Source organism: Dysidea avara, chromosome 6 (assembly GCF_963678975.1).
Source record: "Dysidea avara chromosome 6, odDysAvar1.4, whole genome shotgun sequence".
NCBI lineage: Eukaryota > Metazoa > Porifera > Demospongiae > Dictyoceratida > Dysideidae > Dysidea > Dysidea avara.
Genome location: NC_089277.1, coordinates 37141278 through 37153418, shown reverse-complemented (window position 1 = coordinate 37153418; position 12141 = coordinate 37141278). Strand labels below are relative to the sequence as shown.

General features: G+C 37.5%; 1 protein-coding gene across 1 annotated transcript in view; it reads right to left on the bottom strand.

The window, feature by feature from the left end:
• The window catches only part of LOC136259453 (mitogen-activated protein kinase kinase kinase 15-like), a 52085-nt gene that overhangs the window by 10605 nt on the left and 29339 nt on the right, over nucleotides 1-12141 (bottom strand). The window contains exon 20 of the mRNA XM_066052936.1: nucleotides 9271-9398. Coding sequence (XP_065909008.1) covers nucleotides 9271-9398 — 128 coding nt within the window. The remainder of the gene's footprint in view (nucleotides 1-9270; nucleotides 9399-12141) is intronic.

The window sequence follows — 12141 nt, the reverse complement described above, 5'->3', positions numbered from 1 at the left end:
CCGCTTCATGGAATGAGTTGAAAATTGCTATGTAGATGGAGTAACCATCGTAGGAGTGCCTTTTGGTGGTTTGAAAGGAATCGAGATAAAGACCACGGAGATATGACACAAAACCCAACCTGTGTCACAATTACGCGATCGATTTTTATGAATAAAAAAGTATTAGTTTTCACGCCTACTAGGCAAACCGCTTAGAGCAATGAGCTGAAAATCGGTGTATAGCTGGAATAATCTTCATAGAAAGTCCTTGCAGTAGTACAGAAGAATCGGATTACAAACCACTGAGTTATGATTCGAAAGCCAACTCCGTGTAGCAAATGCGAGATCGAGATACTCTAATAGAACAGTCACCCTAATAGAGGGGTTTTACTCTTTTCACCACCTTTCATAACCCTTACGTAATATTAAGCTTAAAAGCATCCGGACTTGCTACTGTAGTTGTTGCTCTCTCTCTTCGACTTTAGGGCACGCATCTAGTAGTTGCCGCGAGTAGTCGACTTTAGGGGATGCGTCCAGTAGTTGCCGCGAGTAGTAGACTTTAGGGGAAGCGTCCAGTAGTTGCCACGAGTAGTAGACTTTAGGGGAAGCGTCTAGTAGTGTTAGCGTTAGGGTTAGGGTTCAGCTTTGGTTTCTTCTTCACCTTTAGGGTTAGGTTCTTCTTACTATATACAGCTTATTTCGTTAGTCACTTTTATAAGATACAAAAGAAGGGAATCAAGGGAGCTAGCAGCGGTAGCATAATCGGTAGCACACTGGACCATCACACTGGGATCCTGGGTTCGATTCCCCTTCAATACTGCACTTTTTTTTTCGCCTTTTTGGTTCATCGCTTTTTTGTCTAAGTTCTGTAGGGTTATGAAATAGGTTGAAAAGAGTGATACCCAGAAGCATTCGGCTCATTTATTTATTCCATTATAGAATTTTATTACATCACAAGTTATTCTGTAGGGAGTTCAGCTGCAAACAGTTAATCTTATAGACAGTTCAGCAAGAAGACAGTCACCATGTGGAGAGTTAAGCAAATATACCACTATAGAGATTCAGAACATTACAAGTCACACTGAAGAAAGTTCAGCTAGAAACAAGTCATGCACTGTGTAGAGAATTCAGCTACAATTAAGTCACTCTCTAGAGAATTCAGTTACACAGAATTCTGCTACACACAAGTCACTGTGGAGAGAGTTCAGCTACAAACAAATTACCCTTTAGAGTGATCAGCTACAAACAAAACACTTTGCAGGGTGTTCAACTGCAACAAATCAATTACCTTTAGAGCGATCAGCAATGAACAAATCAACACAAATCTACCTGTAGGGAGATCAGCTAGAAACAAACCACCCTGAAGAGAGTTCAGCTACAAAAAATCACCCTGTAGAGACATCAGCTAGAAACTAGACACAATGTAAGGAGTTCAGCTACAAGCAATCACCCTGTAGAGAGTTCAGCTAAAACAAATCAACCTGCAGAGAGATCAGCTACAAACAAATCACCTTATAGAGAGTTCAGCTACAAACAGATTACCTGTAGAGAGATCGGCTACAAACAAATCAACCTGCAGAGAGATCAGCTATATACACACAAATCAACTTGTAGAGAGATCAGCTACAAACAAATCACACTGTAGAGAGATCAGCTAGAAACTACACACAATGTAAGGAGTTCAGCTACAAACAAATCACCCTGTAGAGAGATCAGCTACAAACTAGACACAAAGTAAGGAGTTCAGCTACAAGCAAATTACCCTGTAGAGAGTTCATCTACAAACAAATCAACCTGTAGAGCAATCAGCTAGAAACAAATCACCCTGAAGAGAGGTCAGCTACAAAAAATCACCCTGTAGAGAGATCAGCTAGAAACAAATCACCCTGAAGAGAGATCAACTACAAAAAAATCACCCTTTAGAGAGATCAGCTACAAACAAATTGACCTGTAGAGAGATCGGCTACAAACAAATCAACCTGCAGAGAGATCAGCTACACACAAATCAACTTGTAGAGAGTTCAGCTACAAACAAATTACCCTGTAGAGAGATCAGCTAGAAACTAGTCACAATGTAAGGAGTTCAGCTACAAGTAAATCACCCTGTAGAGAGTTCAGCTAAAACAAATCAACCTGCAGAGAGATCAGCTACAAATAAATCACTTTATAGACAGTTCAGCTACAAACAAATTACCTTGTAGAGAGATCGGCTGCAAATTAATCAACCTGCAGAGAGATCAGCTACACACAAATCAACTTGTAGAGAGATCAGCTACAAACAAATCACCCTGTAGAGAGATCAGCTAGAAACTAGATACAATGCAAGGAGTTCAGCTACAAGCAAAATCACCCTTTAGTGAGTTCAGCTACAAACAAATCAACCTGCAGTGAGATCACCCACAAAAACGCACTTGTACAGAGTTCAGTTACAAACAAATCACCCTGTAGAGAGATCAGGTAGAAGAATTCACCTTGTAGAGAGTTCATTTACAAAGAAACCATCATATAGAGAGTTCAGCTACAAAGAAATTACCCCGTAGAGAGTTCAGCTAGAAGAAGTCACCTTGTAAAGAGTTTAGCTACAAAGAAACCATCATGTACAGAGTTCAGCTACAAAGAAACCACCTGTACAGAATTCAACTACAAACAAATCACCCTGTATAGAGATCAGCTAGAAGAAGTTACCTTGTAGATAGTTCAGCTACAACAATTCACCCTGTAGAAAGATCATGCTAGAAGAAGTCACCTTGTAGAGTGTTCAGTTACAAAGAAACCATCACGTAGAGAGTTCAGCTGCAAACAAATCACTCTGTAGAGAGTTCAGCTACAAAGAAACCGCCATGTAGAGAGTTCAGCCTCATACAAACCACCTAGTAGAGAATTCAACTACAACAAATCACCCTGTAGAGAAGAAGTTACCTTGTAGAGAGTTCAGCTACAAAGAAACCACCATGTAGAGAGTTTAGCTGCAAACAAATCACCCTGTAGAGAGTTCAGCTAGAAAAAAATCACCCCGTAGAGAGATCAACTGGACGAAGTCACCTTGTAGAGAGTTCAGCTACAAAGAAACCATCATGTAGAGAGTTCAGCTGCAAACAAATCACCCTGCAGAGAGTTCAGCTACAAAAAAATCCCCCCTGTAGAGAGTTCAGCTAGACGAAGTCACCTCATAGAGAGTTCAGCTACAAAGAAACCATCACGTAGAGAGTTCGGCTAAAGACACCACCATGTAGAGAGTTTAGCTGCAAACAAATCACCTGTTACAGAGAGTTCAGCTACAAAGAAACCATCCTGTACATAGTTCAGCTACATTTCAAGTCACCCAGTAGAGAGATCAGCTGCAAAAAAAATCCTGTGGGGAATAATGAGCATGTAATAAATATATGTATATAATTTGTATAATTACTAATAAAATCAAAAATAATTGAAGTATTAAAATTCTTCTTTAAGTTCTTTTCTTCTTCCTGTGGTAAAGAAAAAAACACATGTGTTAAAAAAGCCCCAAAGCCAGCCATAGGCCGGCTTTGCAGTATACAAATACAAAAAGAAGTGATATCTAATCAAAAACAGCCAAGCTGTAAAAAAAGGTGCGGCCCCCATAAAGGCCATGGTGAAAAAAGATGTGAAATCCAAGGTGGCGGCCAAGAAATGGCTGTGATGGTAGGTTAATGGTTACATTTTAATAACGGCAATTCAGGTGAATTTTGTGCCGCTTGGTCTTGGCACCAAATTCACCTGAATTGTTGTTATTAAAATGTAACCATTAACCTACCATCACAGCCATTTCTTGGCCGCCACCTTGGATTTCACATCTTTTTTCACCATGGCCTTTATGGGGGCCGCACCTTTTTTTACAGCTTGGCTGTTTTTGATTAGATTGAATTATACACTAGAAACATTAGCAACAGCAGAGCAATTGGCTATACTGGAAAAACTACAGGGGAACTAGTATCATTTGTCAACAGAATTTTGACTAGTTCAAAGCGTTAAATAGCAAATCCTAGTCTTATATTTACGCATAAAAACAGCACGTCTCAAGTGAAGAATGATTACTCAGTGATTACACTAGCCTATGAGACATACATACAGTATTTGCAGCTATAAGTGTGTTATTTCATCTTTAATCTATCTTTAAAGAACTTTTTAAGAGCCATTAGTAAAAAAATATTATTACATCATCAATATTATCACTGGGGACAAGTAGATTATAATATAATACACAGCCACATAAGGTCAGTTTCAAAATGTATTACTAGAATTCTTAATAGTTCCAAATAACACTACACTACATATTGCCAGCTGCTATTACATAGCTATAATAGGACATTATATAAGAATATGAAAAAGTATTTTGTACACTGAAATCTCGTTATAAGGGATTGTTGGTCTTATTAAAGACACTTATTAAAGCCTTGTAGAAGCCTTTAATAAGTATTTCCATAATATGATGTTGTAGCACTGTACACACATGTATGTGGTGGTCTCACAGACTCTACCTGGCTCAAGAGGTTTCATCATATGTGACTGGATCTACGAAAACCGTTCTTATCGCCCAAGACAGGAAGTTTGATTTTTTCACACAAACACAAAGCTTAATGAATACACTATCAAGTTTCACTGCCACAGTTGACCAGAGTAAAGTGGCCTGCTTTTGCTGGCTGCTTTTTTAGAGCACAGTGGCGAGCTGTACGAGTGGTCTGGGGTCTTGATGGAGCCCTGGCCAACCAGGAGATGGATGTGTGTGGCTGTACGGCTCTGTGGTGTTGGACAATGACCTGTGCTGTAAATTTCCTTTCATTTTAGCCAGTTCTGAGCCGTGAATGGCCTATAACCTGGCCTAATTCATCCCAGCACGTTTCTTTTCAATTTTTTGAACACCATCTTGCCCGACTTCCAGGGCCCCCGCCTCCCACCCTTCTGGAGCTCACCTGATACAGACAACCTCGGTTTAAAAACTATCTAAAATGGTGGGAAACTTAGCTGTTGACTACTTCTTCAGTGGATGATCAGGAAGGTAAGAAATTGTTGCAAAACATGTGAATATTTGGTATGCGTAGCTACCACCATTGGCCAGCTACAGCACACTGAATATTTAAAATCGACGTTTCTCGATACTTTAAATGGGCGATAAGACCGGTTTTCCCAGAGACAGTCACATATTGTTAATGTAATTCATTCAAAAGTTAAAATGTATGTACTCAATTAATGGCCACAAACACAACTATGGGGGGAACCTCTCTCTATCTAAAATGGCACTTTGGGGCCCAGAATTTTGGGATGACATTTGCTGTACCATGGAGGGTTCTTTAGAGTTACTGTAGGAACCAGACATGTTGGGATTGAAGCATTTGTCCTTATTGCAGAGATTTTTCCTTTAATATAGAGGGTTATTCACAGCACAGTGGTATAACATTTTGATTATAACAAAACACAAAAAATGTCTGGTATGTGTATTACATAACCATTATGACTATATAAGTACATTCAGTACAGATGTTCTTTAATAGGATTTCAAATAAAATAAAATGAAGCCATATTCCCACAGGTAGCTGACTGTATTTTAGTATACTATGGCTTTATGGGAATAATCCTTTTGTTTTTACTATGAATGGGGAAAGTTTTGTGTTTTTCATGGTTTCATTAATAATTACAGTGTACTATATACAGCAGCTATGTTTTAAGCTTTACCATGAAACTTTCACCATGAATAGTCTCAGTAAGCCTTAACTGTGAAACTTTCCCCATTTACTTTACTTTGAGTTAGAGGCATGAAGTGGATGGGAGTGCTATTGGGGCTGAAATAATCAAAAGAAAATAACAAAAAGCCATACCAGTCAATAAAATATTTCTTTGTTGCATGATGAAACATAACTACACATAAGGTCATGTAGACACAAACTACACTATGTCATACAACAAGACACATCTCAGTATCATTGTTCAACTATGTATCCCTCTAGGGATGACCTGTAGGGAGGCAACAAGTTAGCTTGTGGTACAGGGAGTCAGAAACATGAACCTGAAAACTATGCTGAATGAAGAATAAATTCCCACACCAGGTGGTGACTTGATCCACAGACAGATTGCGGTCTAGGCAAGTTCCTGAGGAGCCACACAGCCTGGGATCCAGGATTTCCCCTGCAGTACTTAACAATTGTGACTTCTCGTTATTATCATTAGGTTTGATCATTGTTCAACTATAACTCTGCAGGGAGGCAACAAATTAGTCAGTAATTGAAAAAAATAAATGAATTCTGTAATAGCTGGTTAATAATACACCCTGAAAATTTCAAGGCCATAGCGTGATGGCCCAAAAAAACAATTATGAGCAATGGAAGCTATAAGTAGGAAACTTTTATGTGTCTACATACCCAATTTTGCAAGCCTGGTCACAAATGATCCAAAAGTTTCATAGCTTCATGTACACAGTTTGTATCTCATAGTCAAGACTCATTATGAACAAGTGTATCTGTGTAGCTTAGAGGATGATAGGAAACTTTATGATGAAACATAACACAAGACTGACAAGAGAGTTCATACATATTAAAAATGAATTCTTGAAAATAAGCACCCATCCAAGTCATTATGAAAAAAAAATTCCATAAAAATTAGTTCATATAAAGTATAACATTACTTTTCCTTGTGTTAGTGACACATCACATTACATCACATGTAAGTACTCAGAAATAACATTATTGCAGTTAAGGATATGGTATAGTCACGGGCAATCATTCAAAAATTTGAATGCCTATCGATTCTTTTTGAGAAGCCCATAAAACCAGTCTAGCAGCGTGAATGAAGGTGAAGCCCTTCATATTTAATGATTTTATGTAGCTACAGTGTAGTTTGAGGCGATGGAACACTTTTTTCCCTCCGGCCCTAATGGCACTCCCTTCCACCCACACGTCTCTATGGAAAACAAGCTAGAAGAACAACATGAAAAGGGAAAAAGAAAGAATTTACCTACAGAAAAGACACCTAAAAGAACCTACAGAAGCCCAGGGAATGTTAGTGAACTGGTAGATTCCCCTCTGCGACGGCGAGATCTACTGCCGGGGGCACACCAGGATGCATAGAGTGTGATCGAGAACCACGGATGCACATGATGGAGGAGCGAAACAAGGAGAACCCCAAACTGCAACGGAGCCAGCCCATCACCACTGAATATGGGGAACTCCACTTCTCACTGAGTAATTGAGCCAAATGCTTATAGGTGGTAGTGGCTGCTTTCCCCATTCCACCGGAGGAGGAAAAAACTAATGGGGTAAAACTGCCATGCTCTACTTCGCGTATACGCTCCTCATAAGCACGACGCTTCTCAGCCTCATGCCTATGAAAAGTGGCAGCCAAGGTGGTAGACCGATTGGAGGCTGCTAAAGAATTAAAAACGCAAACATCAAAAAAGGTGCGATGATGTAAGCACCTCCAAAAACCAGATGCTCTGATATCCACTCTGGCATTATCATCAAGCACAGCTACAAGTTGTTGTAGTAACACAAGTAAGCCAGCCCATACATTGCTCAGCCCAGCTGTCACTACCATGTTTTTCTGCTGCCAAATACAGCAAAAGCTGTAGGCTCTATTGACATTTCTGGGGCATAGTGATACCGTATATTAAATTTATTAGGTCCTGTGGAAGCATTTTTGGTGTGTTTCTTCCCAGTGACTCAGATACAAGCCTTCAAAGAGCTTGTTTCACTCGAAAAAAAACTACTAAAAGTTCAATAAAATGTCTATACAACCAGTAACTTAAAAAATCACTTCCACAGGACCTATAGTTGTTTAGTCACTTGTGTTGAAATTATAAGGATCCAGTAATCTGTTAGTCTCGTTTTTGGTGGTGCATTTTTATAAAACATTGCTCTATTGTGGACCACAAACCCAAGAACAGTCATTGTTCTGTAGTAAAAACAAACAAGCACAATTAGTTGTATTGCTAACACAACACAGTTGCTGAAAATTGGTTTAAAGCAGGTTTTGTAATTTGTTCCGCCCACACATTTTAAACTATTCTGCAACTTCTGGAAGAGTTCAATGGTCTATTACCTGAATTGCTAACCCAGTACAACATATATGCAATACACCTGTAGACAGCTTCATTGATTTGTTGAAATGGTCATATAATAATTTTACACAACAAGATATTTGTTTACATATTAAACTGTTGAATGACAACAAACACAAAGAAGAGGAATAGTTTAGTTTGAAGTACCACCTTATCATGGAGGATGAATGTGAAGCACAGATGTCATCAAAACTTTACTACACATGTTACAGGACCTGACGATGGCTAAGGAGGTGATAATAAATGTGAAAAGTATTGAAGGGGGTAGGATAAAATGTCACTAAATGAAATTTTTCCCTACATGAATGTAGGAAAGATTTAGTGCTTGGGCACTAAATCTTCCCTATAGTAGTGCAGCTGAGGATTAAATTAAAGCATTCCTCTATGTACCAGATAGCAGGTTACTGTAAATGGACAAGTTTTGTTCCGAGCAATCAGTTTCATGATTTGGTTGGTAAAAAATTATGAGAAAAAAAATTAAAAATGTTTAAAAATGAGTACGTATAACTGTGATCAATGCATGTATGTAATAGGGCTGAGCGATACTACCGTTTTAGCGATATATCGCAATAATTTGAAAGTATCGATATCATGATGTTTTGTTATTAACTATCGTGATACCATGCCTGTACATTATTGTGATTAAAAATGCAGTACTAGGCTAAGAATCCTTGTGAGTGATAAAGTCCACCCACCTGGTTTCCCCTGCAGAGAGGCGTGAACACCACAACATAACCTCAAAGCATGTGTTACAATAACTGTTACTGTAAACAAGAATGATAGTGGCTAGTTTACTATCACCTATAAGGACTTCCTGCAGGAATGTTGAGCAATACAGTATGTAGCAGCAGCTATGATTTGACTTATTCATAAGTATCGTGAGCTATTCAGTATCGTGAATAGTGGTTTTAGTATCGATCGTGATACTAAAATGGCAGTATCGCTCAGCCCTAGTATGTAACCGTTGGTAATATCACAAGCAAACGTGCACATAAATAACATAAGAATATATTTGTTTAGCTATCAAATAGTGTGACAACCATCATAGTTACACTGTATTATATAACAGGTTATAGAGGATTATGTCAAACAGTGTTGTGGAAGAAAATAGATTTAGGAGTTATTTGAAATACAAAAGATGTCATTGACAAACATTAATTTGTATCATTTTAACTCTACATACAGACAGACATTTGTAATACTGCCCAGCCACAAGTAGTACTTACATCGTAGAAGGGTGGTTTACCAGTTGCCATTTCCACCACAGTACACCCTAGTGACCAGATGTCAGCAGGAGGACCATACCCTCTCTGTCCAGCTGTGATCACCTCTGGAGCCATAAATTGCATCGTACCTGAATATTATTACAAGGATGTGACATCACCCAGTATACTACTTATTTGGTAATGAAAAATAATGACATGTACAAATGCTTAAAAAATGTCACATTATATCGGCTAAAACTTTTAAGTTAGACAACATTCCAAAGAGTTTTAGTTTCAAGATTCCAACGTGTTACATCATCAGGGCTGCATTAGCCTTCTTGTGGGATAGCAGTTACAATTTTGCAAGGTGTTATTAAAATGTTACACATTGTACGAAGAAACCACAATAGTTTTAAGGACATACAAAGATAAGAATTACCTGAATAACATATGACACATAAGGACGTGACACCTAATTCAATGGAAATACATACGACATATACCTTAATACAATACCTTAATAGTAATGCCATTCAGGCAAATTTGCATTAGGTAAATTTGCATTGGACAAAACTGAAGTTTTTGAAAATTTTTACATCTTGTCCAAGATGCATTAGATAGAGTACTGATTGTAATGTTCTTTTCAGGATACAATTTTCAGCAAAAAAATCATGAGAGAACAGCAGGTTTGTCTCTGATGAAAACATCTGGGCCATTTTAGCCATACAGTAGTCACCAGTTCCTTGTACGCGTACAGTTGAGCCAATACTTTCAATTATTTAGCATATGGCTGGTACATCCACACACTACAAAACCAATACCACAGGACCTGTATTTTGGTAGTAAGGGCATGTGTACTGTTAAAGGCCACAGTACTAACATATGATGTGTCACACTTCAAAACTGTTATCTGTTTTTACTGATGATGACTTTACTAGTAAACAACTTCTAACCCAACTGGACAAATTAATAATCCAATCAGAAAAGAGGAAGATGGTCAGACAACACAACTAGTTCACGTCCTATGAACACATCACATGCAAAATGATCTCAGTATAAAAATTATACATTTTAAATTACTAAAACTATCAACACAGAAAATATAATGCAGTTAGTATTCTAAAAAAAGAAGCTACCATCTGAACCCTGGCTATGTGATGGCGTAACAGTGAGCCATTAAAATTAGTTTCTGAAAATAAATTTTTACATGTTGTGGCAACTTAGTATAGCAGCGTAGCCCCCAAAATTGACAATATTGTACACTTTTTCATAAAACCACGAAACTTTCCACATAAATAGTATTCCTCATGACATGTAATTTTAGATATAGTGCCATCGCTGAGTTGACCGTTGGTTACTTTTACGGTCATTTTTGTACAGAGAATTGATCATTTTTGTCTTACCTCTCTGAGGCAGTAATTAACTTGTTAAAACATGGTACCAGACAAAATATCTTGTTGATAGAAACAACTTGGTTTCAATAGGTGATTTCATTACAAAGTTATGATCATTTTTACTAGTTGCAAAATTTGATAAATTTACCTGCCCTCAAGGTGTGAATTACCTGTGGGCAGATAAATTTATCAAATTTTGCAGCTAATAAAAATACTCATAACTTTGTAATGAAATCACCTATTGACTTCAAATAAATACCAAGTTGTTTCTATCAGCAAGATCTTTTGTTTGGTACCATGTTTTAACAAGTTAATTACTGCCTCAGGGAGTTAAAGTCAATTTTCTGTACAAAAATGGCCGTAAAGGTCACCAAAGGTCAAATCAGCGATGGCACTATATCTGAAAATACATGTATTGAGGAGTACTATTTATGTGGAAAGTTTCATGGCTTTATGAAAAAGTGCACAATTTTTGGTTGTGCCGCTATACTAACTGTTTCCGAGATGAATTAGATAAAGTACTGATTGTACTGTTCTTTTCAGGATACAATTTTTCATAGAATCAGCAAAAATCATGAGAGAACAACAAATTCGTCTCTGATGAAATATCTAAGCCACACAATAGTCACCAGTTCCTTGTATGCGTACAGTTGAGCCAATACTTTCATTTTTTAAAAGTATATAGCTGGTACATCCACACACTACAAAACCAGCACCATAGTACCTGTAGTTTGGTAGTAAGAGCTACAACAAAAAGATGTGTACTGTCAATGTGTCACACTACTATCATATGATGTGTCACACTTCAAAACTGTTATCTGTTTTTACTGACGATGATGACTTTACTAGTAAACAACTCCCAACCCACAAATTACTACTCTAATCAGAAAAGAGGAAGATGATCATACAGCACAACTAGTTCATGTCATGTGACACATCACATGCAAAATGATCTCAATATATTTTTGCTAATTTTTGGTTGTATTTGAAGAGGCTACCAAGCTAATTTGAGCCATAGCACATAACCAGTAAAATTTTCCCAAAGTAAAATTATGGAACACTTTGTTACTGACAACAGATTGTCAACTAGTGTGTTGGGAGAGTGTTGAAAATTTCATTGTAATCATATTCAAGTGATGTTGTGTAGAGTTTACCTTCACAGGAGATGGAATGCTAAGACTAAAATTATTTCTATATGAGTTTGATAGCCTCACAAGATACTAGGCAAACTAGAAGTTCACAACAAGAAGTCTATGGAACATGCAATATTGTACACTATGCAGCGATGAAAATTTATTTAAAGGTTAAATGATTTACGTATGACATGTATCCATGGTTAAACCAATTTTTACAATGTTTTAGAAATCTTTGGAATATTCAAACTAGTTCTACTCATGAAATTTGAAACTTTAGAACCAACCATACACCATAGTACATACAACTGCTTTTCCAAAATCCATCCAGATTTGCACATGACATGACAAAACAATTAGGATAT